The sequence below is a fragment of the Antedon bifida genome, chromosome 8 (genome assembly GCF_963402885.1).
Source record: "Antedon bifida chromosome 8, ecAntBifi1.1, whole genome shotgun sequence".
Taxonomy (NCBI): Eukaryota; Metazoa; Echinodermata; class Crinoidea; order Comatulida; family Antedonidae; genus Antedon; species Antedon bifida.
In genome coordinates, this window is record NC_136233.1 from 21,720,339 (window position 1) to 21,747,870 (window position 27,532).

General features: G+C 35.4%; 2 protein-coding genes across 2 annotated transcripts in view; both read left to right on the plus strand.

Annotated features, from left to right (window-relative positions):
- The window catches only part of LOC144850696 (neural-cadherin-like), a 36,293-nt gene extending 14,365 nt beyond the window's left edge, over positions 1–21,928 (plus strand). The window contains exons 3-31 of the mRNA XM_078708073.1: positions 1,634–1,868; positions 2,217–2,415; positions 3,032–3,143; positions 3,658–4,050; positions 4,141–4,379; positions 4,604–4,871; positions 5,219–5,400; positions 5,818–6,134; positions 6,874–7,084; positions 7,729–7,924; positions 8,423–8,566; positions 9,003–9,307; positions 9,681–9,987; positions 10,450–10,698; positions 11,187–11,440; positions 11,596–11,831; positions 12,265–12,662; positions 13,309–13,503; positions 14,064–14,194; positions 14,406–14,804; positions 14,995–15,263; positions 15,456–15,801; positions 16,006–16,127; positions 16,609–16,928; positions 17,216–17,394; positions 17,560–17,999; positions 18,551–18,756; positions 19,077–19,319; positions 20,284–21,928. Of these exons, the coding sequence (XP_078564199.1) occupies positions 1,634–1,868; positions 2,217–2,415; positions 3,032–3,143; positions 3,658–4,050; positions 4,141–4,379; positions 4,604–4,871; positions 5,219–5,400; positions 5,818–6,134; positions 6,874–7,084; positions 7,729–7,924; positions 8,423–8,566; positions 9,003–9,307; positions 9,681–9,987; positions 10,450–10,698; positions 11,187–11,440; positions 11,596–11,831; positions 12,265–12,662; positions 13,309–13,503; positions 14,064–14,194; positions 14,406–14,804; positions 14,995–15,263; positions 15,456–15,801; positions 16,006–16,127; positions 16,609–16,928; positions 17,216–17,394; positions 17,560–17,999; positions 18,551–18,756; positions 19,077–19,319; positions 20,284–20,525 (7,337 nt within the window). The 3' untranslated portion in view covers positions 20,526–21,928. The remainder of the gene's footprint in view (positions 1–1,633; positions 1,869–2,216; positions 2,416–3,031; positions 3,144–3,657; positions 4,051–4,140; positions 4,380–4,603; positions 4,872–5,218; positions 5,401–5,817; positions 6,135–6,873; positions 7,085–7,728; positions 7,925–8,422; positions 8,567–9,002; positions 9,308–9,680; positions 9,988–10,449; positions 10,699–11,186; positions 11,441–11,595; positions 11,832–12,264; positions 12,663–13,308; positions 13,504–14,063; positions 14,195–14,405; positions 14,805–14,994; positions 15,264–15,455; positions 15,802–16,005; positions 16,128–16,608; positions 16,929–17,215; positions 17,395–17,559; positions 18,000–18,550; positions 18,757–19,076; positions 19,320–20,283) is intronic.
- Positions 21,929–24,420: 2,492 nt separating this feature from the next.
- LOC144850611 (neural-cadherin-like) overlaps positions 24,421–27,532 on the plus strand; it is a 29,941-nt gene continuing 26,829 nt past the window's right edge. The window contains exon 1 of the mRNA XM_078707937.1: positions 24,421–24,938. Within this exon, the coding sequence (XP_078564063.1) occupies positions 24,548–24,938 (391 nt within the window). The 5' untranslated portion in view covers positions 24,421–24,547. The remainder of the gene's footprint in view (positions 24,939–27,532) is intronic.

The following is a 27,532-nucleotide window of genomic DNA, read 5'->3' on the forward strand; positions in this document are numbered from 1 at the left end:
TCAATAATCAAATCACATTCATTGGTTGTCATCGTCGTCTCGCCATAATAACTTGTATAATTAGATTATAAACTAATTCATAAAGCGTTCCGCAGAAAAACCTTTCAAATTAGAAAGCAGGAAACTATTAATTATCAACAAAAACAAGATAAAATTAATGATTAAAAAATGAAAATTAAGTTACGATTGTATTTTTTGGTTTTGTATTGTTATTTTTTTTGTTTTTTTTTTTGTTGTAGCGTGACAAGATTTTTGATAATTTTATCTATCATTAGTTTCGATAATTTTCTGATAGTGATACTGTAAAGAAAATTAGTACTTATGTATTTTTACATACTCTTATTTGTTGAATTTTATTTACATTCAGACTTTGTGTATATAATTAGAAAGTTTATTTAAAAATTAACCAAAACGGACTCGAGAGATTTAAAAAATGGGACAAATTGAGAGACGACTGTATTGCTACTGTAGACTGGCGGCAGACCAAAACCCATGAGAAAAAAAATAGTAGACTAGTAGAATTTAATTAATTAAATATTGGTAGTTTTTATTATTTCAATTTGTATTGTACATATTTTATTTTTAGCTACTGTACAGTCATAGGTATTGGTGACTCATCAATTGTGTATTAAGTGTTAACTTCAAACAATTAAAAGTAATCTTAGTTATTTCAATGGTTTAATTATGTTTTTGTTTTAAATTAATGTTATTCGTAGTAAAAGTACAACAATGTTTGTAATGATTAATTACATTGGGTGTGATTGATTGTTAAATGTTTTATTTAAATTAAAATATTTTGATAATAAAAAAAACGGGTCAAATAAGATTACAATTTCTATATTCATGTTTTTAATTCATTAATATATTATACACCGTACAAAGATGTACTGAAGCGTAGAGTAGAGCACCATCATCAAATTACTACAGAGCACGGAAATTTAAGATGAGACAGCATTACTCCCTCGAGACTTTAGGCGCCACTTATTGACGATAAAACACGGCTCAGTATCTCAATATCCATATGAAAATGAGACTTTTTTAAGATTTAAGATAATGTTAATTCTGAAAACAAAAATAAATGGATGTTACGACGGTATATGTAGGAACATTTTTTGGTTTATAACAATGAAATTTTACATGGACGTTAAAGCGTGTTCGTGCTCGTAAAATCTGTCTTGACGTGATTTATAGCCTCATTCTGGAGGCTTGAATGAATTATTAAGTGTAGCCGTTACATAAATATTAAGTTATTCACTGTTGAGTTAATCTTTTTTTTTTAAGAAATAGTAAAGTGAATTTAAAGAATTACTTCACCGAGTAATTGTTTATAAAGGTATAGAGTTGGCAAGTTTTACAAAGAAGATAAAAAAAATTGTACTGGGTTAATGAAATTTATAATAGGTTTGTCAACAATATATTCATACCACATGATTTTCAATGCTTTATTGTCACGAATGACAATATTTGTCCAGTATCTTAGGCACCTTCCATAATACAACATCTCATGTGTATCACATAGAAGGTTGAGGTTCGGTTATGTTAGTGCCCATGATACAGGCATCATATGTGAAACATATGTGATGCTGTATATAGAATTTGCCTATGATACTATGAGTTTTTTCGTTTTTTGCAGACACTGCTGGAGATGTCTTTAGAATTGATGAAACAACTGGAGAGGTATTCACAAACTTCCCGCAAGGACAGAGCCTTACAGGAATCGATGAGATTACACTGACAGTGTCGGCCAAAGAAACCGGTACAGACATGATATCATATGCTGATATCCTGATAGTGTTTGGAGATCGTGTTCCTCAGTTTACACAAGAAGTTTACAACGTTGAAGTGGTTGAAGGCTCCAGCCCGAGAACGTACGTTTCATTTTTTTTCAAGTTCAATCAATCGTAAAACATTTATTTCCAAAAAAAAATGGTGGCATCACCTACATAGAAAGTATCCTTGTGTCAGGGACGCCATTAAAACATACAAATTGAAAAAAAAAATGTATACTGTATATCACAATGTTTTTTATTATCTAAACATGGAAGGGTCTACTGGTAGTTTTTTTTATACTAGTTTATTTTGATAGATTTCTTTACATGGATTTTATTTCCTTTTCTTTCTATGATGTATTTATTGATTTTATTAAGATGTTCTGTTTGGTCCATGGTTTCCTCTTTGGCAGTTTGCCAAATTAATAAATTGATTTTGTCTTATAGATTGTTGACAGTAAAGGCGAAATCATTTGAGAGGACTGGCACAGTGTCGTACTCCATTGCGAAACAACCCGAGGGGAATCTCTTTTCCATCAACGGCAACGGCATGATATCTTTAACATCGGTTGTTGACAGAGAGGTTCGCGATGGTTACAAACTAAGGATTCGAGCAGAAGACGTAATCGGAAGTGGCTATTGCGAGGTTTGTTTTTTTCTCTAGTACAATGATGTAACTTTTTAGCAAAGTTTGTAGGTAGAGAAAACTTCTCCATCCTCTGGGATCACCTTCTTGCATCTTTGTGAGGATGGTAGTATGATTGTTTTACGAGTCCCTATTGTTTCAGAGTTTTTAAAGAATTTCTTTATTTGATAACTAGGTCTATTTTGAGACAAAATGTTCAATTATAATGTAGGATGCCCAGACATAATGTCTCCACTTTTCAGAATGTATTAATTTTATCCAATTTCAGTGAAAATATTTTTGAACATTTCCTTAAGCTCTGTCTACTGTACACTATCACAATTTATGTGACAAGAAAACGTAATGTGCCCATATATGGACATGATGATGTCATATCATACCATATTTAAGCATAACACTACCATATTTGGGCACATCACACTTTTTTTGTCAAACTAGTTTGATAGTGTACAGTAAACAAACCATCAATCTTATCTTTAAACACCCCTACAAATAAAGTGGTATGTTCTCTGAATCTCATCCTCTGATATCACCATGCTAGGCAGTGGGATTGTAATAACCTATGCACTATTATACAAACAAATAATTTATTATATTTCATTCTTTTTTTTATTAGGTTTTTGTGAACGTTGCGGATGTGAATGACCATACTCCACAGTTCAGTCAGGTTATTTATGCGTTCAATGATATCAGTGAAAGTAACCCAACAACAAGGAGTATTGGCAAAGGTGAGATAACAAAATAGATCATTAAGCCCCGCCCTTTTGTAATATTCTGACCAATCAGAACAGTGCTTGCGGTTAAGAATGTGCTCATCCTGTCACCTTGCCCTAGTTCAACTGTTGGATATAAAGGTGTACATTATTTCCTGGTTCAAGAAACGCTGTTGTTCTTGTCAAAACTTTTTTTTTTGGCCTGTCTATTGAAAAACTTAAAACCTAATTTTCATTATTGTTAAAACCATCATAAACAATACAAGTGCCTTGTCAACCAATAGGTTGAATTATGTCACTCATTTACAATATCCAGGCACAAGAAAATATGTATATAATAATAAGTCAAAGGTTAAATGTGAACTGTAGGGTGACTATACCAAAGTGTGGCTTAAAAAAAACCACAGCCACTACCATAGAATTTCTTTGTCATGAATCTTGCACAAAACATTTTCAATTTAGTGTAGTGTGAACAAGGCTTTAAATGATACACAAATATCAATTAATTTTTGTATTAAAACATTTTCAGTTACCGTTGAGGACCAAGATGGCGACGTTTATGGTAAAGTTTTATTTACGACCCCAAGTGATGTACCTTTCTGGGTAAACAGAGATGGATATGTTTACCCAAGTGGTCCATTGGACTACGAGATAGAATCAAATCGATATGCATTTGTTGTGACTGCTACGGACCTCGGCGGTTCCACGAGTACGGCCACCATTCGTGTTTACATGACCAACGTGAACGACGTCAGTCCCGTGTTCTCGCAATCGACGTATTCATTCCAAGTTGATGAGAACGCACCACCGAATTATAAGATCAATAATGTCTATGCTACGGATCCTGACGGTGACGGCCTTACCTTTGCGATTGAACGAGAAGGCGTTGGCTACGAACTGTTTGAAGTAGACACGTACACAGGTAAATAGAAACTTTATAAACAGCCCATTTGATAGTGGTTAAGGTTACATTTTAATCAATTTTTTAAAATTAATTTTGTTTTGTTTGTAGGCGTCGTCAGTCGATCATCAATCACCGGTATGCTTACCGAAGCTTCTTACACAATAACGATATTAGCCCGAGATGATGATGCGTGTTGTTCACAAAGTCCTACCATCATAAACAAGTCTAACGCAACTGTTGTTATCGTTGTGAATGACATCAATGACAATACGCCAACCTTTCCCGATTGTGATACATATAAACCCGTCGTTGATGAGAACGGAGAACGAACTTCGGAAGTTATAAACGTATGTATGATTGTTTTGTTTATATTAATTAATAACGAGTAAGTTATCAATAATTTTTTAATTGAGAGAATATTTCAGTTGTTATTAAATGGGCGCTTTCAACCCATGAAATATTCTCACCAATCAACTCATAAACATTCATTATTTGTGTAGTATAGCATGCCCCCATTTTGCTTCGAACGCTAAGAATGCTCGACAACTAATTTTGTTAATCTATGCTCTAGGTTGTAGCTACAGATGCAGATAAAGGCTCTAACGGTGAAGTTACGTACAGAATCGTGGAAGAAAAGACAAAAAAGAATTATTTCTTCATTGATCCCGTGACGGGTGTTCTCAAAACAAATAAGATCTTGGACCGGGAGGATATCGACATGTTTTCTTTATCTGTGCTTGCTGAAGATGGCGGTAAAAACAAGCTGACCGGAATCTGTCAATTCACGGTTATTGTGGGAGATCAGAATGATGTCTATCCGCAAGCTTTGTCTTATGCAAGTAAGTTTGCCGTTTTGGTTAATTTATTCATGAAAAACCATTCAAGTGTAGCATCTATAAATGCTATGCTTGATTGGTTTTGCAAAAACAGTGAAATCAATCAAGTGTAACATTTGCAGATTCTCTAGCCAATTCTTGATGCTGTATAATTATAGTATGTCCAGTATCAGGCAAATTATGTAATACAGTGTAACATACGTATCACATGTGATGTTGTATCATAGGCCATAAGCTTGACCTTAACGTAATACAGCCATAACGTGATAGATATGCGATTCCATGGAGATACAGTGCAGAAAATTGAGTAAAATAATAAACTAAATCAAATTTTGTGTTTTTTATTTTAGCAACTTTGGCGAGAGATGCTGCAGTTGGTGAAGTAGTGGTTCGTATGGAAGCATTTGATCCGGATGAAGAGGACGAGAGATTAGGGTTAACGTTTTCATTAGGCGATGAAAACGATTATTTTATGGTTGAATCGAACGGTGTTGTCAAGGTCAAATCAAGTTTACTGGACTATCCAGATACTGTAAGTACACATTACATAATAAAGATTAGTAGATATATCAATATTATACTTTATAATAAGACCCACAACTACCCTTTAACGTGAATTCTAACATCCCCGAGTGTAGCCTTGATTTTTGATTGGTTGATTACTCATCATATTCCGTTTTACCATCCAGTCTATATTTATTTATTCCTTTATTTTTTTTTCTCAAGTACTCTTTTTTCAATTTATTTTCATTTCTTTTTTAAGGCTCGCCCAAAACAAGGTGTTAATTATGATCTTTCCGGGCATCTGCCTTCGCTTTCCATATTTTTTCTTCCCTCTTTTATTGAGTGTCAAAGTCTATAAAAAAAACGTTATGAAGCATAATATAATTTACAAAATGTACCCACTTTGTATAATTCATCATAACTGTTTTCTCCCTTTTTTTTATAGGACGTACAGTTAAGAGTTACAGTTACAGATAACAATCAACATGTCAGTCAAACGACCGTGGAGGTTGTGTTCACTGATGCACGACTGGACCCACCAGAATTTACGACGAACCCACACCCGGATGTTAACGTGAGAGAAGACATCGGCGTTCTCACCACTATTTTTAATTCACCAGCTACAGCCTCAGATGGCACCACGATAACCTACGACATTGTGTCCGGTGAAACTAAAGAGACGAATAATCCAGTTAAATTTAAAATTGACATTGATGGAAACGTATTCGTCTCGGATAGCTTGGATTACGAGGAAACCACAAGGTGCGGTAACGACTGATGAATTAATATTAATAATCATATAATGCTTTGGTAAATATCATTACAGAGCTAGCCAATTAATGCCTTGTGTGCGAGAGTATAATGGGCTGTTATTCCCAACTATTCAGCTAGCCAAATGGTTAATGAAATCATATAGGGCTAGGCTGGCCAAATTAGTTAGGTTAAAATGAGTAAGTATGGAGCCTCACTTTAAGCTCTGTCTACACTATCAAACTAGTTCGACAAAAAAAGTGTGATGTGCCCAAATATGGAAGTTATATACGCAGATATGGTAGTGATATGACATCATCATGTAGTGGAGCTGTAGCTTGGTGGTTAACGTGCTTGCCTTCCAATCCCAAGGTCCCGGGTTCAATCCTGACCTAGTGCAGGGTTGTAACTCATGACTCTTTCAACTCCACTCCCTAAGCCTCAAATGAGACTTAGTTTATAAGCACGATAAATTATTAAATAGTTTATCTATCCTGTAATTGGCGAGTTACTCGCTGTCGGATGAGTATAAAATTTAAAAAAAATATATGGGCACATCATATTTTTTTTATCACATAAAGTTTAATGGTGTAGAAAGAGCTTGTCCAAGTATGTAAGCGCAGCCAGACCAATCATTATTATCTTGTGTTGCATGTATGTACTTGCGTTGCGTTGTTGTGGGAACCAATCAGAAGGCTTTAACAAGAATACCAGAAGATAAAATATCAATTTTTCAACATTTAACTATTAGGTATGAACTACGTATTAAGGCGCAGGATTTAAATCAAGAAAGTTTCATTGTTGTCAATGTGAACGTGATTGACGTAAACGACAAACAACCAGAGTTTGTTCTATCAAAGGGCTACCAGGCAAATATTGCCGAAGGAGACTACCAAGATACGAACCACATGGTGATCCAAGTTATGGCCGAGGACGACGACACTGAACCAAATTTCCAACGGGTAAATATCCTTTTATCGCTTTACTTAAGTTAATTATAATTCGGTATTTTGTTGGACTGCAGTTACTGCAGTAAACAATATTTTTGTTTGTTTCAAAAAAGTTGTGAGGCAGTCGCTGCAACGTGTATGATTACACATTAAAAGCTTACCTAAAGCTCTGTCTACACTACTTCATGTGGCACAAATATGTGATGTGCCCATATGTGGACATGATGATGTCATATCACTACCATATTTGGGCACATCACACTTTTTTGTCAAATTATTTGATAGTGTAGACAGAGCTTTAAAGAGTAAATAAAATACGGTTACTGCTGCAGTAACTACTGTATAATGGCTTGGCATGGTCCATAACTTCATATTAAAGCATCATTTCATTTATCATTACAATTTTGTATTTTTGTCATCATTTTCGGTGTTTGGGTCATTGGGTCAAAATTATTCTACTGCAGTTACTGCATTTATATTTATAATGCATTTTTATTAAATAATTATTTGTAGATTCCTGAATATTAAATTTGTAGCCGTTTTACCCCGCCATTATTGCCTGCATTGCATCAACATGGTCGCCCATTTTTCTGAGTCGAAAATGTCTGGACCAAACTTGTAAATTTAATTGTACTGTATAATGTGCTTTATTGTAGATCTCGTACAGTCAAACACCCGGACCAGGAAACACGTTGATAAACAACGACTTTGTAATTGATCCAACCAATGGAATAATCACAACAAACGCCAACTTTGATCGTGAAGAAACTTCCAGCTACGTAATCTACATCACCGCAGAAGACTCGGCCCCTTCCGCCATCCCAAGTGTAACGCAAGGAGAGAGTAATACAGGTACAAATATATAATATTTGAAATGTCTGTTGGTTTTCTTATTCCGATTGTAGTATAGAGATGAGAAATTTCTCACGGTTTTTACAAAAATCTGAACATGCAATATATCACCTAATTGTATGGATAGATCGAAATATTGTATGGCACAAAATATTCATGCGCACAATAAAGAACCTTGTACACCTTTTTGACGGTGTACTAGTTCACACCCAGCCAATAAATAGCTTAATTTTGCGAGGAACCTCATTGCACAATGCGTGATGGGAAGGGTTTGAGAGCAAACATCATGATGCGTGTGTACAAACAACAAATCAAATACATGCCCGTTGTGACAATTCCTCCCAAACCCTTCCCACCATGCGTTGCACACGCTTATTGTTGTGGAAAGTTGAGGGAGACCTGGCACAACCCTTAAGGGAGAAACATGTAGTGCAAAGTCCACAGCGCCGTGAGCATTGATAGTTGGAATGATGGCGCTATTCATTTTGTTTTAATCAGCCACGGTAGCCGTAAGGATTGCCATCATTGACGAGAACGACAACAGACCAGAGTTTAGTGAAACGAGGTATACAGAAACGGTGCAGGAAGATGTCAAGATTGGAACCAGCATTGCTACTATCACGGGAACAGATGCTGATGAAGGTAAGGAGCTCGAGGAGGAGAAGGCAATGATGATAAACAAAAGAGATTACACTGAGGGATCATGTATTCTCTTTTTTGTTAAAGATGTATTGTCCTCAAAAAAACATGAAAATGAAGATTAATAAAATTGGATTTTGAATAGGCCATTTTGTACTTTAATAAAGTTAATGAATGTAACTTACAAAAAACAAATGCTTAAATTCAACCAAAAACCTATTGGCTGGCAGCCAATTTGACTGTTTTTTTGTTAAATTAGTTTTTTTATGTAAATATTTTTTTTTTTATCCCATTTTTGGTCAGGGTGAATGACTATTGTGGAACATCAAAATGGCATATTTAACAATATCATGAGGTGGTTTATGAAACCCTCCCCCATAAATAAGATTCATCACTTGATAATTTACAAATTGTTGTAATTTGCATAATATTATTACAGGTGGACGGCTAAACTATTTAATTGCGGGTGGTAGAACACAACCTGGCAACCAACCATATCAAAGTGCCGTATTTGAAGTAGAAGCACACACGGGTCGAATCAAAGTAGCGTCCTCATTGGACTACGAGACAATAACCAGTTACGAACTCGACTACGTCGCCACTGATGGAAAACACGAAACTACGGCCACTGTCGTGATCACGGTGGAAAACGTGAACGATATAGACCCTGAATTTAATCAGGAATTGTATAGAGCCGAAATATTGGAGGAAAATGACGATAATCAAGAAATTTTCGTACTAAAAGTAAGTCCTGTCCTTTTTATAGCATTTAGTTTTCAACAGCAAAGTGGAAAAGTTGTTCGAAATTGGTCTTAAATTGGAGAAGGGTCAATTACTTAAAGAATTTCTTTCTGCCCTGTTCTTGCTCCATCTCAAAATGTTTTAAACTTACAGAGACAAATTGTAACATTGTAAGCATACTGTATTACAAACGTATCTTTGCAACCGAAATTGCTGTGTTTGTTTTTTTCTTATATGCTTTTTTTAATTATATATTAATTCTTTTCACTTCTAATAAAATAAGTATTTACATCGTCAATATTTATACATTATACATAAAGAAAAGATAAAGATAGAAAATGTGAAACATACAACTCCAAATGTTTTTGTTGTACAGGTAACAGCAGAAGATAAGGATGAAGGGTCTGTCGGCCCTGCAAGCGCCATCAGATACGGTCTCGAGGGCGAAGACAGTGATTATTTCATAATACGTGAGAACACTGGTGATATCTACGTGTTGCAGACGTTAGATCACGAGTATAAAACAGAGTGGAGGTTTTTGGCGGTCGCAACTGATGAGAATGGTGCTGGAAGAAGCGGTTACACCGACATTATAATTATCGTGCAAGATATTAACGATAATGGGCCGGAGTTCAATGAAGCGCGGTATGAAGGCCATGTGGAAGAGGGAAATCCCCCTTCAAGTATGTACACCATTATCCTTTCCAAACATGATAGTAATATCATATTTTTTTACAAATACTGTACCATAACAATATAAATTTTAATATGTAATCTTTAGCTCTGTCTACACTATAAAACTTTATGCTGTGCCCATATATGGATATGATTATGTCATATCACTACCATATTTGGACATATCACTACCATATTTGGGCACATCACACATTTTGTTAAACTAGTTTGATAGTGTGGACAGAGCTTTAATTGCTATGTGTTTGTTAATAATGCAATTATTAAATATACAATGTAATTTATTTGTGTCTTAATTAAATAATTTTTCAATAATATAACAATGATATAATTTTTTATTTATTTACAATCATTTTAGTAAAAATAAATGGCACAATAACAAAAATCTTCACCAAAATCCTTGCATAACTATAAAATAAAACAAATTTATATAAATTTTATGTAATTTTCAGAACGCTACGTAATGACAATGACCGCATCCGATAAAGATTCACCGCCACATTCCAATAACCAATATACCCTCGAGCAAATTCCTCCGTCAGACCTACCATCCGATGGAAAAGACGGTCGAGATCTCTTTCAGATCGATGCCGATGGAAGAATCGAAGTCCGTTCAAACGCCGATCTTGACCGCGAGACCGATGATAAATATTATCTGTTGGTAAAAGCTGAAGATATGGCCACAACTGGAAGAAAGTCAGGTAAATAGTTTATCTAGTTTGTGTATTAGCAATTGTTAACAAAATCATTATCAAATTATAACCTTTAAATTGGTAAAAAGCAACCTAAAATGCCGCTTTCATCAATTCTTTATTCGTAAAGTAATAAACAGATAAAATGAAACATATTACATATATAAAAGAACAAATTAAAGAGACATGGCTGGTGGCTACCCGCTTAAGCTCTGTCTACACTATTAAACTTTATGTGAGAAAAAAAATGTGATGTGGCCATATATGGACATGATGATGATATCATATCACAACCATATTTGGGCACATCACACTTTCTTTGCTAAACTAGTTTGATAGTGTAGTCAGAGCTTTAGAATATATTCCAAAGTTGCATTCATTATGGAGAGCCATGAAACATAGTATTCATAATACATGTAAACAAAGTATTATTTGATCTGTTAATTCTTTGGGAAATTCCAGATTTGCTGATATAACTTTATTTACATATTCTATAGCAACCGCTACTGCAACTATCATAATCGATGATGTCAACGACAACCCTCCCATATTCAACCCAACCTCATACTCCGAAACCGTTCCCGAGACCCTCGCTAAAGGAAGTAGAGTGCTGGATATTCTAGCCAGCGACCGAGATATTGGTGTTAATGCTGAACTTACCTTCACTATTGTATCCGGAAACAGTGCTGGTAAATTCAAGATTAACCCAAATCCTGTTAATAAACAGAATGCTATCTTGGTTCTAAATAAGGTAAAGTTGTTTTTTTTTATCAAATAAAATTGATGTCTCCACTGTGGAGTCGCGTAAAAATGTTAAGTCACATTAGTGTAGAAAGAGTAGGGAAAATGTATGTCTGCATTAAGCTATGTTATCTTAAAAATGCTAATGTTTTGTTTTCATTGTAGGAATTGGATTATGAGACGGGTGACTGGTCATTTACATTGACCATTCAGGCGTCTGATAGCCAGGCTTCGGCAAGTGCCACGGTACAAATCACTGTGATGGACGTAAATGATAACGCACCAGTCTTTGAGAATCTTCCCCAAACGTTTAGTTTCTTTGAGGGACAAATACCTCAGGATGCTGTCATGACAGTTTTTGCTAAAGATACTGAGTTGGGAGATAATGGAAGAGTTGCCAGGTAAGTTTTTGTTTTCATCCAATTTACAGAGAATCTTGTAAAATATTTTGTCTATACTAAATATTACCTTTAAAGATGTATGTCCCCCAAAAACATGAAAAATGAAGTTTAATTAAATCAGACTTTGAATAGGTTATTTTGTAGTTTTAATAAAGTTAATATCTTTTGTCTCTTATAAAATAACATAATAAATGGTTAAATTCGACCAAAAGTCCATTGGCTAGCAGCTAATTTGACAATTTGTTTGCTTTAAATTAAAGTTTTTTTTTGAGTAAATATATTTGTTTAGATCCAATTTTTGGTCAAAGTGGATAACTATTTTGTGACATTAAAATGGAATATTCAACAAAACAAATTTAAAATTATTTTTCAGAGGGACATCTTTAAAGTAAAATGTATTTTGTATTAAAAATTAATTTGTATTTTTGCATAGGTATGAAATTGATCCCTCAACCAATGAGGATGGTTTATTTGAAGTGAACCCGGACTCTGGTGTATTAAGAATTGTAAAAGAGTTGGACAGAGAAACAATTGAACGGCATGATCTGAAAGTCCTGGCCATAGATGCAGGAATACCACCAATGACCGGTGAAGGACTCCTAACTATTGAAGTCTTGGACATCAACGATGAGTGTCCAAGCTTCGGGGAAGACCAGTATACACCAGTTGTAATGGAGAACTCTGCCAGCCCTATAGAGGTTGCGGTCATATCGCCAACTGATCCTGACACAGGCATCCAGACACCGTTTACTTTTAGAATTGTCAATGGAGATGATAAAGGAATCAATGATGAGTACAGCATTAACGAGGCATTCTTGATGACTGTTGGTGGTATGTATTTATATATCCTATCCATGTTTTTGCTTAAGTCAAGATAGTGCTTAAGTGAAAATCTGAAGCTTTAATCAGTCAGTCCACCTAGCCAAAAACTTGTTTTAAATCCTTGAATACTCATGGATGCAATTTTTTTTTTTGCTTAAATCAAGATAGTGCTTAAGTGAAAATCTGAAGCTTTAAACAGTCAGTCCACCTAGCCAAACACTTGTTTTAGATCCTTGAATTTCTGAAAGTACATTTTAACATTTTTCCAACTCAATGAGAGTATCTTGAGAGTATGATACCAAGGCAATCTAACAATAGGACACTGAGCTCGTCTTGCCAATATAGGAACACGTAACAGTCCTTTGATCTTATGTATGGCAGCGACAAATACCAACAGTACTGTAATATACATATTCTCCGCAGTACTCAGTGTATTTTAAGGGGCGTGGAACTGATCATGTTGAGCCACAGATAAACTCTTTGATGTCCGGAGCTCAGCATCCTGTTGTTAGATTGCCTTGAGTATACAAGCAATATAACACAGACAGGTCTCTCAAATACATATTACATACAATATCCCTTACCATTATGCCATATTACACTGAATGGTAATACTTTCATCCTATTTTCATTTACCCATGTTCGTTTATTTCAGAAAATGTTGCAACGATCTCTACTCTTAAAAAATTTGACCGAGAGATACAGGAATATTACCACATGCAAATTGAAATCTCAGACTCTTTTGTTCCTCCTAACAAGTGTGTCAGTGTACTAAAAATAAGAATTGGTGATGAGAATGATAACCAACATGAAGATGGCAGCAAGGATATGTTTGTTTACACCTATGAAGGTAAGTAAGATTACTATAGTTTAAGTTGGTTACTATTAATTTAAATAGGTTACTATTAGTTTGGTTACTATTAGTTTAAATAGGTAACTATTAGTTTAAATAGGTTACTATTAGTTTAAATAGGTAACTATTAGTTTAAATAGGTTACTATTAGTTTAAATAGGTTATTATTAGTTTAAATAGGTTACTATTAGTTTGGTTACTATTAGTTTAAATAGGTTACTATTAGTTTAAATAGGTTAATATTAGTTTAAATAGGTAACTATTAGTTTAAATAGGTTACTATTAGTTTAAATAGGTTACTATTAGTTTAAATAGGTTAATATTAGTTTGGTTACTATTAGTTTAAATAGGTTACTATTAGTTTAAATAAGTTACTATTAGTTTAAATAGGTTACTGTTAGTTTAAATAGGTTAATATTAGTTTAAATAGGTTAATATTAGTTTAAATAGGTTAATATTTGTTTAAATAGGTTACTGTTAGTTTAAATAAATTACTACTAGTTTAAATAAGCTATTAGCAAAACACTGTTGTAATGAATATGATTTGGTATCTGTAGGTGGATCAGGCAGTGGTATCGGTGCTACCCCAGTAGGCCCAGTAAACGCCCCAGATCCAGATAGTGATGATATTGATGAAAAAACGTTCACAAAGATTAAACCAGATGATGCAGTATGGGACCATTTTGATGTGAGTAACCTTCTTTTGTTGTTTGTTCTTTATCCAGTTTTTTTGTTTGTTTTTTTGTTAGGTATATAGAAAGAGGTTGGCACTGGCACACACTCAACTCCCCTTCCTATGATCATTGTCTGGTATTTGCGTAAAAATTTAAACATTGATTTATTTTGTTAAATTAAAATAGTAATAGTTAAAAAACACTTATATTGTTTTGTGCCTACAGGTTGACCCAGAAAATGGGAACATTTTAATCAAGCCAGGAACGCCGTCCGGTACATACACGATGCAAGTGTTAGTGTCTGACAACAAGTGGATAGACAGCACTGCAACAGTCACGGTCACCGTTACCGATTTACCAGAAGAGGCCGTGTATAATTCCGGATCGTTACGCTTTACTGGAACAACTGCCGCCAACTTTGTCCGCGAACCTAACAGCAAGTATGGAAAATTGCGCAAGAGTTTGGCAGGTATTATCGGGGCTAAGGAGATGAATATTGATATCTTCAGCGTGATGGACGTGGTTGACGAAGCGAATACTATCGAAGTTAGATATTCAGCGCACGGATCTCCATATTACAAAGCAGAACGAATGGATAGCGCTGTCCGTCAGAACAAAGATCAGGTAATTTGTTGGAGTAGTCTTTTTCTTGTAATCTGCACGACAAGGACTTAACATAGTGATTTTTTCACTATTATATAATCCAGCAGACAGGAACCTTTTTATTGTATTCGTCTTCTGGAAATTAAATTATATGTATTGTTTTGCTGAAAGAAATAGAAAAAATTAAATTTTAATAACATTTTTTTCACAGGTTGAGTCTAGTACAGGACTGACGATTACGATGATTAAAATCGATGCATGTTTCATGGACGAAGGAGTTTGCGAAGGATCGTGTTACAATGATTACACCGTCACAAAAGAACCGTACCTTATTGATCTACAATCGCAGTCGTTTACAGGAATAACCACATACACAGTCGCTGCTTGCGGATGTGCTGGAGAGAAGATCTTCCCAGCCGGATGCTCGTACGATGCTTGTCTGAATGGTGGTACATGTACAGATACCCCAGAAGGATTTAGGTAAAATTTATTTTGAAATTATACCCATAGATTGATTAGCGGTAGATACCATTTTTCCTGATTATGCTTATATTATAACGTTGATGTTTGTTGTACAGGTTGCGGACACTAATGTGTTATGGCGCTTTTTTGCTGATGGACCGATTTGGTTGAATAAATAAAAGAATAAAATGATTAATATTTTTTTTTCAGTTGTCAGTGCCCCACAGGTTTTGAAGGTGGTCGATGCGAGGAGATCAAGAGAAGTTTTAGCGGCAGTGGTAGCTACGCTTGGGTCGAAACGTTAGAACAATGCGAGGACACGCGAACATCAATCGAGTTTATCACCAATCAAGATGGTACTCTGTTTTACAACGGTCCAATGACTTCAGAAGCCGGACAGCCTACTGATTTTATACTATTGGAACTTGTCAATAACCGACCTGTACTTCAACTGAACTTGGGAAGTGACACGAGTACTTTTGAGTTTGCGCCTCAAGACCTGCCAGAGTTGACGGACAACGAATGGCATCACCTGGAGATCAGAAGGAATGGAAGGGTACATAAGTTATTTAATTTGGCCTGTATCATAGGAAAATTCTGTAATACATTGTCACATATGTATCACATGTGATGTCTGTGTCCAGTGTCATATGCATCACATGTGATGTCTGTATCCAGTGTCATATGCATCACATGTGATGTCTGTATCTAGTGTTGCATCACAAACTCAGTCTTTAACATGAATGCATTTATTTTGTAGGAAGTTGAATTGGTCGTTGATCATTGTCTGTCAGCTAAATCTACAATCTCTGAGGTTGGTAGTGTGAGCACCATAGATGATTCTAGCTGTCGTATCACTGGAACAGTGACAGGTACCTCTAGGTAAGTCAACAATGTACCACCCTCTATGAATATACAGTAGAACCACTCCTTTGGGACACCCTCTATTTCAGGGTACACTTTCCTGTGAACAAATAATATATTATGTTTTAACACTAGGCTAACCACTTTGTAGCAGACACCCTTATTAAAAGGACACTTTTAGGTCCCCTTAATAGGGATTCTACTGTATCAGAAAGACTTCATATAATTCTTATTCATATAGATCTTATAGCCTGTGTTCACACCCTCCCATCATCTAAATGGACAACTATGTACTGATCTATTTTCACTATATTTTACTATTTATATTTATTGTTACTCTATGGATGTATATTCTGGAAAAAATATTTGAAATTAATAACATCAGTTATCGACCAATCAGTGGTGGTCAAATGCGCAATTAGTGAACCAATCAGTAAGTGATATATACAATTAATCAACCAATAAATTAAGAATGTACTTTATGTTTTTTTGTTTATAGATTGTTAAATGTGAACACACCACTACAGCTCGGAGGGCGTGCTACTTCCGGATGGGATTACAGTTCAGTTACATTTGCTAACACTGGATTTGACGGCTGCATACGAAACCTAATCCAAGATGGTAAACTTTACGACCTCAGCGACAACAACGTGGGAGCGTCGTTCAAGAATTCCCAAGAAGGTTGTCCACGAACGGATGAAAACTGTATCGATAATCAAGACGGATCGGAGAAATGCGTCAACGGTGTTTGCGACGCTAATATTAATACTGCTGTCTGCATTTGCTATCCCGGATACACAGGAGTTCGGTGCAATGAAGGTACGTATGTTTGTATTGGAATGAAATTTAAAGCCAGTTTCGTGAACTTAGCCATTTCACTTTGTCGTGGACAGACGAAATAGCGCCATAGTTGGCAGCACCGACATGTCGTGACCCTTAGGGGAGAAGCATGTAGTTAGAAAGTGAAACAGCCCAATGCATTTAGATGACATTGTTTGTGGAATGCGTTATATAAATACATTAACATTATAGTTGTCCAGTTTAGTTTGGTTTTCACGGAAGACCATTATTTCCGGTCTACAATTTTCTACGTTTTTTTTTTACAGAAACCCCAGCACATGACTTTGCAGCGAATAGTTACGTTGACTACAGCGTGAAAGCAGCGGCTGGGCTTGATACGTCAGGATATGAAGAACATTACCATTCAGTGGTTAGAACGTGGGAAGAGACAGGACTTGTATGGTATATAGCTAACCTAGACACAGGGGAACACACTACTATTGAGGTAAGGGAATTTAGGAGATATTAATGTGATTACTATTTTTAAAATGTGTTTATAACTAATATGTTTTGCTGGTTGATAATGCAATTTATATATTCATATATTATAATATACTGTTTGAATAATAAATTTATATTTTGCTAAAGTATATATATTCTACTCTTTTAGCTCGTTGATGGTACAATGAGACTTCGGTACAATCTTGGAGAAGGTGAATTTACAATGAGCCTACCAAATTACAGAGTCAACAATGGACAGTGGCATAGCGTTGAGTATGATCGCTATGGTAACCATGTCACGTTGAAGATTGACAGAGGCGGCGGAACCAGACAAGTTGAAGCATCGCCGGGAACATTCCAGATATTCGTGGCCGATCCAAATACGCTGCGAGTCGGCGATTTGTCGGGTAACGAAGCAGTATCGCAGGATTTCGTGGGTTGTATGAATGATCCAAGAATTGACAACAACTACTTGGGATTCTCGGACAGCGAGTTTGCCACCGTACGTAAAGCAAATGTAGAAGAAGGGTGCGTGAGTGACGCGTGCATAGGGGCCGTGTGTCCTGCTACCTTTATTTGTAACGACATCTGGAGGATGCATGAATGCATGTAAGTACTACTCTTTAGTATTATTATAGTCCCACCCTCTTTTTTCCTCCAATTCGTATTCCAGGGTCAAGGGTCATGTCAATCTATTCATCACATTTACAAATTCTTATACGTAGACAATAAAAATAGTATTGAAAACGGCGAATGAAGAAAAAATAGAGGATGATAAAAAATGTAAAAAAATATCTGCATCTAATCGCAATCATTCTTTCATAAGTCAAAGGTCAATCATGGTGGTGCTCAGGGCCATGAACTTGAATGTGTGGGAATAACCGGTGGCTTGCAGCCTAACTGAGCTGAATTGCACACAGGTGTGGACAACAACACATAGGCGACAAGAACTTTGTACTTACTCACCTAAGGGTCCCTTCATGTCGAGTGCTGCCACCAACCGAGGCCTGTTTGTCTGTCCACAGGGGCTGAATGGACTAGTACACCAGGGTAACCTCCTATTCTTCCGAAAGATTAACTGGATTCTTTAAAGTGTACACCGAACCTCCAGTTTTATGTCCTTATTATTTTCAAACAATCAATTTTCTATTTATAACTAGCTGTGGGCCAGGAAGTGAGTTGCAAGGCACAAGTTGCGTGGTTGTGGATGCGTGCGTGGGTGTCACCTGCAAAGCCGGCTACAGCTGTTTCATCAACGATGCAGGTGAAGGTATCTGCAGAGAAGAGAAAGAACCCTTGGTTGAAGAAGCTGGTGTTAGTACAGGACTATTAATTGCCATCATCATCTGTGTATTGGTTATCTTAAGTGAGTATTATTACCAATCAATGATTTACTTTGCCCTAATAGATTTTGTTCGTTCTCTCTCTCGCCAATTACATTAATTAAGTCTCATTTGAAGCTTAGGTAGTGGAGTTGAAAGAGTTGTGAGTTAAAATCCTGGCATTATGCCAGAATTTGAACTCTGACACTAGGTCAGGATTGAACCCTGGATCTTGGAATTGGCAAGCATGTTAACCACCAAGCTACAGCTCCACTACACATTATCTACAACACCACCACATTTATTTTATATTTTATTATATTTTATTACCAAAGTAAGCAAAACTCAATTTGTCTTCATACAGTATTGGTGTTGATATTTATTCTATATCAACGTAACATGCGACAAAGGAAAGAGCCACTTTTTGTTGACCCCGGTGATGACCTCATCGAGAATCTCGTCCACTATGATGAAGAGGGCGGTGGAGAAGAGGATCGTGATGGGTACGACATCAACACGTTAAGTAAACCAATTGGAATGATGGATCATACACTGGAAAAGAAGAGAAGGTTGCCCGAGTCTGCTGTGCCACCACTCACAGGACCAGGTATGTGTTTTCGCATTTTTGTTTACCATGGGTTTTTTAAAGGTGCGTTCACACGTTAAATTAAACCTATTGTTTACACAAGAAATCTTTAAATATCCTGAAATTTGCAATGTGTGTGAAAACAAAACTACAGAAGTCCTTTGGGACACCTATTAAGCCTATTTTCCACTAGGCGAATTTGTTCGCACGAATCCAACGTTTCGAAGAGAAAAAAATCGCCTACTCTCTTAACACTACATGATCGAATAGCTGCGACGTTCATGTTCCTCACGTGGTTGCTTAGCATTTCGATTCGCATGAGTGCTCATGAAAGCGTCATGGCTCATTTCCTGAGCTCTGATTGGTTGCGCAATATTTCGCTTCGCAAAAAGTAGAAACAATTCGAACTGATAAATTTCGCTGAAGCGAAAAAAATCAAAGTTCGTCGAGAAAGGGAGTATGACAGACAGAAACTCGAATGCGCATAGCATGACGCTTTCGATTCACGCGAACAAATTCTCCTAGTGGAAAATCGGCTTTAAGGGGACACTTGTAAAACAAATGGGAGGCAATACATGTTATAACACCACAGAAAACCCCTATTCAGGGGACACTTATTAAGGGGACACTTTTTGATATGTTGTACTGTATGTTATTGTTGTAATTTCAAACACTAGCGAGTTGACATTCAGATCGTAAGTTGACATTCAGATCGTAAGTTGACATTCAGATCGTAAGTTGACATTCAGATCGTAAGTTGACATTCAGATCGTAAGTTGACATTCAGATCGTAAGTTGACATTCAGATCGTAAGTTGACATTCAGATCGTAAGTTGACATTCAGATCGTAAGTTGACATTCAGATCGTAAGTTGACATTCAGATCGTAAGTTGAGAATCAACTACTGAGTTGTCATGTTTTTTTTCAACCAACTACCGAATCTGTTTTGGTAATGTATGTTAATTAAAAATTGTTTTTTTTGTAGATGATGTCGGAGGTTATATTAACGGACGTTTAGGTAACGCTGATGATGATCCGAATGCCCCGCCGTATGACACGCTCCACACTTTTGATTACGAAGGAGATGGGTCTACGGCGGGTTCTCTCAGCTCCCTGAACAGCGGCAGCTCCGACGACTCGCAAAATTACGACTATTTGAACGACTGGGGTCCACGATTTAAGAAACTTGCTGATATGTACGGTGGCAACGATGGAAACGAGTTTTGAATCTCTCAAGTGTTGTAATCTCAGAATAATAATAATGTAAAGTAAATTTTGATTTGATAATAATTGTAGAAATTTGCTCAATAATAGGTCAAAAATGTTCACCATTCCATTGTAGTTAATATTTTAATTTATTTAACATAATTAACCTATTATGGTGAGAACAAATAAATATTACAGATTAAGTCTCAAATTGTTTACAAATTAACATAGTACAGTAATAACTAATTGTGTAATTACAAGCTTTGAAAAAAAAATTAGACATCACAATATTGTGCTAATCTGCAGGAACCACAGCTCCCCGTAGGAGGTCTGGTTTAAGTTTAGAAATCAGTCAAATTAGTTTGTTACAATTTGTCTATTTTTTGTAGATATATATAAGTCCTTGATAATTGAAAGTAAGTGTTTATAAATAATGATAAAAACACAGGCATTTTGTAATGGTTGTAAGATACTAGTGGACATACATGCTTGAGTCACTTGCCAGTTAGGAACATTTCCAGTAATAATAATAATATTTGTCTGTTTGTCCTGTTGTTGAGTTTTGGATATTTATAACATAAGATTTACAAATATTTAAAATTGTAAGTAACTAGTTGTTTCTTTAATACAGTAATTAGTAAATAAGGTTTATAGATAACTACGTATCTTAAAGGCTGAATAGGTAAGTTATTTTTTATCTTTAAATGTGACACGAGAAACACAAGCACATTTTTATTTTTTTGTAGTTCATTTTGTTAAACAATTTTCTCTAGGTGTAGTTAATTATTTATGCAGAAAAGTGATTGAAGTGGTCAGTTAAACGTCGGCACTAATTTGTTTCGGCGTTAGTAGCCAAGGAAAGCTGTAGGGTGTGATTCGGTTTATTCAGAACTGTACAAAAAAGTACTGACTATACCAGGAATCGAGATAGCGCCCTCTACCACAATCTTTCATTTTGTTTATAATACTACAAGGGAATCGTATCGTATGCAATATGTGGTATGTACAATATGGACGTATTTCCAAAGTCTGTACCAGTGTTTTCTTTCCAAATATGGAAAGTGTTTTTATGTAAATTAATTTTTCCAGTTATTTATATAAAAAAAAAATAATGTAGATTTAGATTACTACGCTGTAGCTTCTTAGCTTGTCCGTTGTATGCTGTTAACATGAAATGTATTTTTTCCGTTGCGTTCTTAAAAACATTACTTTATATTTTGCCAAGAATGAATGACTGCAAGCTACACAAGCTATTATTAATGTTAATTAAGTTTATATCTTTTGCTTTTTATCTTCTTTTTTTCACTTTTTCATTTATACAATAATTATTCTTACCTTGCCATTTGCTGTTGTACGCACTTGATAGTTAGTAACATAACACGTTGTTAATTGTACAGTTGCTAATAAAATGCCTAGCTGCCAAATTGGTTGTAGATTGATTGATGATTTATTGATGGTTATTGGTTATTGATTGATTGTTATTGATTATTGGTTGTCAGTTATTGATGATTATTGGTTATTGATTGATGATTATCAGTTATTGATTGATGATTATTGGTTATTGATTGATGATTATTGGTTATTGATTGATGATTATTGATTGGTGATTTTTTGTTAGTGATGGATAAATATTGATGGATGATTATGTGTTATTTATTGGTTATTGATTGATGATTATTGGTTATTGATTGATGATGTATAGATTATTGACTGATTTGTTGATTATTATTAGAGCATGTATTGGTTATTGACTGGTGATTTGTTTATTGATTGATTTGATATTGTATTGGTTATTGATTGATGATTTATTTGTTATTGATATAATTGAATTACTGTATTATTTTTATTCTCATAATTGTAAGGTATAATTTAGCTCATAAATTCTATTGCCAATACACGTATACAACGCGTAGTCCTACAGCAAAACATGACCACTTTATCAGCAGACAACCCAGCTTACGCTTTCGTGCCATCGCACATCCAGGACTCTCTGGATGGCCACGCATGATGAGCTAATTCTGATTATAATCAGCCTCTATAGTCTAGTTATTGTACTCTCGATTTGAGGCTAAATCGTGGAGTTTCCCTTATTGTTTAAATGAGTTCGTCCAAGGCCGTCATATTCATGCCATTGTTGTGTTGGGAATTCTATAAATTGTTTACTGTATATAGTCGTCGTAAAGTAGTTTTGTATTTCGAATACCGCAAAAACGCGTCAATATATTATAGTTCCGTGTTTATTATACACGATGAAAGAAAAGAATAAGTGAATGGAACGGAATTTGATAACAACATGCAAAACATAATAAACAAGTCAGCGGGTATAAAGTACATGTACTTTCGGGTAGGCCTCCTGTGTACTTTTATTGTTTATAAATAACAAGAGTTATTGAATTCTTTATAAATGAAAATAAGCGAGCTATTGTTGTTAACTCGTCCCTGGTTATACTCGTCCCAACTATCTATCCCAGCATTATACTGCAATTTCAGCCGATTCTCGGTACTGTATCTATTTCCGAAGTATCATAGCAATATTTGCTAATACAACATCACATGTGTTTCACATGTATCTAGAGTAACCTAACCCTTAACCTAACCTTACATGATACAGGCACCACATGTGATGCTGTATTACCAAATACTCCTATGATACTTCGGAAATAGATATTATGTGGAGATATAGCACTGGGAATTTAACTAATTCAGTTTCGTTACGCTTGGGTGTTGACTTAATGAACAACCTTTTAATGTGACCAATACTTTATTCAAACAGAAACTACCCCAAAATCCTTTTGGTTGACGTCGACGCTGTGTGGTCAGAAGTATATATTGATCTTTCTTACGTATGACAATGGAAAGAATGTAACTTTGCCGAATAAATAAGTTTTACAAGGCAGTGACCTTTGATGACTCGCCTCGACTTTGAAAACACAAAGGAACCGATTAAAAGAAACAAAAGCTCTTAATACTTTTGGAATTCAAAACATCAACTTTCAGTGAATTTATAAATACAATTAAATTCATTGTACATGTTTAAGATTGACAAGGATGAAGATATTATAAGGGTATCACATATAATAATTACCGAATGATATAATCCCAGAGTATGCATAATTAGCAGGTGCTTGCATAATTAATTAGGTATCGTGCATAATTAATAGATGTCTGTGCATAACATTAAGCTCAAGCTGTAAATCAGCCCAGGCTATACGTGTGTATGTTTTTGCGTTTTGTATAATCTTAGGCCTAGAGGTTATGGCTATTTTATAACTGTGAAATGTGTGTGGAATTATGGAGTAATTGATTTTTGCATTAACAAACGTTCAACAGAATCGATTACCTATCTTTTAAATTAGTAGGCCTACTGTATGTGGAAACGGAATTTCAGGTAACATGCCTCTGGGTTGTTATGCGGCTGGGGAAGGGGAGGGGCCTTTCCCAGGGTAGAGTGTGAAGCTCAATTAAAACAGCGGGGAGTAACACCCAGCGTTAACGGACCTAAATAAAGAGTATATAGGAACGAGCGTACGAGTGCTTTACGAATACTTCACGAATCATTTTATTAGTGATTTTTTTCTTTTCCGTTTCTCGTCGGATATGCGTGTCACCTGGTCGCTAAGAAACAATTTCCTTATAATGAAGATCTATGATTCTCTCTTAACATCCGTGTGTTTGCATTGTATATTTCAGTTACAGTTTAACACCTTCCTTTAACACACGACAATTGCATATGTATTTCCGTCGCATTCAGAAATATTTTATTCTACACCAATAGGCAGCGAGCAAACACTCGAGTGAGTCTAACGCATTCCTTATCCTCTATAGGTAAAACATACAATAGGTAGAATACAGAATACATTGTATTACTAAACAGGATGAATTGTTTGCTTAATAAATGACGTGTTGTTTGCATTGTGAGAACAGACTAGGAAAGACTTGGACTTTGAACACAATCGTTGCTTTTGCTTTCGAGTTGGTATAACTATCGATTCGTGTCTGCAATTCATGTGATCGTTTTATAATTGTGAATAACCTCTGCCAAGATGTGGAATACATTACAGCCATTTGGATTATTATTTTTTTATTTATGCTATTTAACTACTGTGATTGATTGTGAATTAGAACATAGGATTGATAACACTCGATTACAGTACTCAGATTTTGAGCGGCGGTACAGTAAACTCCGCAACACTAGTCATAGAAAACGCAGAGATGTTGCTTTGAACGATGTGACTGTGGATATATCTGAAACTGTGTCGCTGGGATTCACAGCTTACGAATTCAATAACACGTTGGATAATCGTTATGTCATGGAAAATTATAACCCTCGGTTTGAGGTGATTGGTAATCAAGTGGTTGTCAAAGAGCAGTTGGATTTTGAAACATCACCAGAAGAAGTAGTCGATGTTGTCTACTGGAATAAATACGCACCAAGTAAGATAATTCTAAGTAATTTGTTCATAAGACCTTTGATTACTACAGTACCTTGTGCAAGGCTGCTACTATACTACTCCGTACTCGATTTCGATTAGAACTCAGGCCTAGGCCTAACCCCTAAAGTGACTTAAATTATAGGCTAAGTTTACGACGACCGCAGCCCTTAATGAACATACATTAACACACTAATGTTTGGCCACATTCAGTGATTTCAAACCGCACTGTCGACCCTTCCCGGATTGACAATTTTTTTAAAATTTAGGCTTAGTGAACTTCCCCATGGAGACGTTAAGCTTCTGTATAACATGTTTTTTCAGAAATTCGTATAACTGAATGTGTTTTAAAACAAAAAATAGAAACATTTCAGACTTATAGTAATTTACCTGGGTAAAGTGTTACCGATAATTGTTCAATGAAACCTAAACGCCCCATATCACTGATGACAAATTTAAATAATTAACACATTTACAAATATGCATTATACAATCCATCTCACAACTGAGTTTCAAAATGTTTTTCTTTTAAAAACACATTCAGAATACCTATACGAATTTCTGAAAAACCATAGACAGAAGCCTACTTGTTCATGGGGTTAGTTCACTAAGACAAACTTTTTTCAAAACCGTCATTCCAGGAAGAGGTCGACAGTAATTGGCGGTTTGAAATCTTAATTTTTCCATGGAAATTACTGGAAGACAATTTCCCGTTCCGCTTATTATACAATAGATTGCGTGTTCTCAACCGGTAAAAATTAGGCATATATGTGTATATATATCATTATAATGTAATATCATTATTTATTTTGATCTTGGGCCTAGATATTCATTTTTCTCAAAGTAATTGAGGAGATTATGCATGTGATGGCATATATTATAATATAATTATTAATTGTTTAATCTTATAGTGACCTATGTATTCATTTTTCTAAAAGTAACTGAGGAGATATACATGAGGGGGTAGGAATAGGTATGATGGGGCTGGGTGAGGGGTAGGTTTTGATTGGGTTGGGGTAGGTTTATAGGCGTGAAGGGGTTGGTGTAGGTGTTAAGGGGTTGGGAGGAGTAGGCCATCAGTGCAAGCTCTCGGCCTACGGATAGTGATATTGTTTTACTGAAGATCTAATTGTATATTCATGCGTGCGAGAATTATAATTAATATTCCACAACAAATCATGATTCATTTCATTAATTTCTCTGATTTACAACATATACTGGTACAACAAACAACACTGTCTTTTATAATAGTCTCTTTATGTATTCCTATCAGCGGATCTCTTTTGTATGTAGGATAAAAGTACATAGTAGCCTTTAACAATACCTTATTTAGAAATACTACTGGAGATAATACTACACAATGCACCTTGAATTTAATACTCCTTGTTGTGGTATTATTCGGTAAAGCCCTGACGCATGCAATTTGTAAAATCGTTTTAGACTAACCCTTTTATGTATGTATTTTTTTATATATCTTTATTATACAGTCATTCATACATCATCAATTTTATTTTCACCGTTAAGCTTGATTTCCACTAGACGCGCGCAATGGAAGGACGTAAGCCGCAACGCAAACGAATTGACCAATCACAAGCGACAGTAGGATTAAACCATCGCTTGTGATTGGTCATTCGCTTGCGTTGCGGTTTACGTCATTGCGCTGCGTCCTAGTGAGAACCAAGCTTTAGTTTCCACATGCTGGAAAACCCCCCCCCCCCCTCCCCTCCCCTCCCCCATGGTTTATATTACTTAAGTAACATTCGAAAAAGTTGATTGATAAATGTTCTATTTTTGTCTGGCCGTAAAAATACGATGTCATTTCCAATAAATTATAAAACAATACAACCGCTTACTAATAATATAATTAAGTTTTATCGTATCCATGAAAATATTTACTACTTATAGTCATAAAGTTTGCATAGACGTCGATACATAGTTCATAGCAAACTTTGATGATCCAGGGAGAACGACCCCTTGGAGACCACTGCGTGGGGTTTTAGAGAACATTAATCAATACCATGTGTGGTACATAGTCTGCCCTTTCTTATCTTTATTTTCCCCTTGATTATTAAAGGGGGCACGTATTATGCGCTCACAACATCATTAACCTAGCAAATGCAAAATACAAGGGAGAAGGGATAAGGTGGAAGAGTGATTGATCAGTCCAAGACGGGTCCGGTACCATGTAGAGATCCACAACGAAAATTAACTCAATTATACAAGACTCAACCCACCCATTACACTTATATATTATTATTAGCAGATCAGGAAGGGCTAGACTGACATAGAAAATAATTTCCACAAACCGTTTCAGATTTTCAACACTGTATATGGCATGCAATTTATTTAATCAAAACTTTAAAAGATCGTAACTTGTATTAATTTATTTAAATAATTATCACTTTGTATTATTTAATGATCTACTACGGAACATAACATATCTCAAAATTTTGACAATAAAGTAGACTTGTATCTTGTATCTTGTACAACCAGGGATAAAGTTAAATTTTGGTTCCCACTCGAGGACGCAACACAATGACGTAAGCGCAACGTAAGAACGAGTTGACCAATGACAAGCAGTTCGAATATCCATTGCTT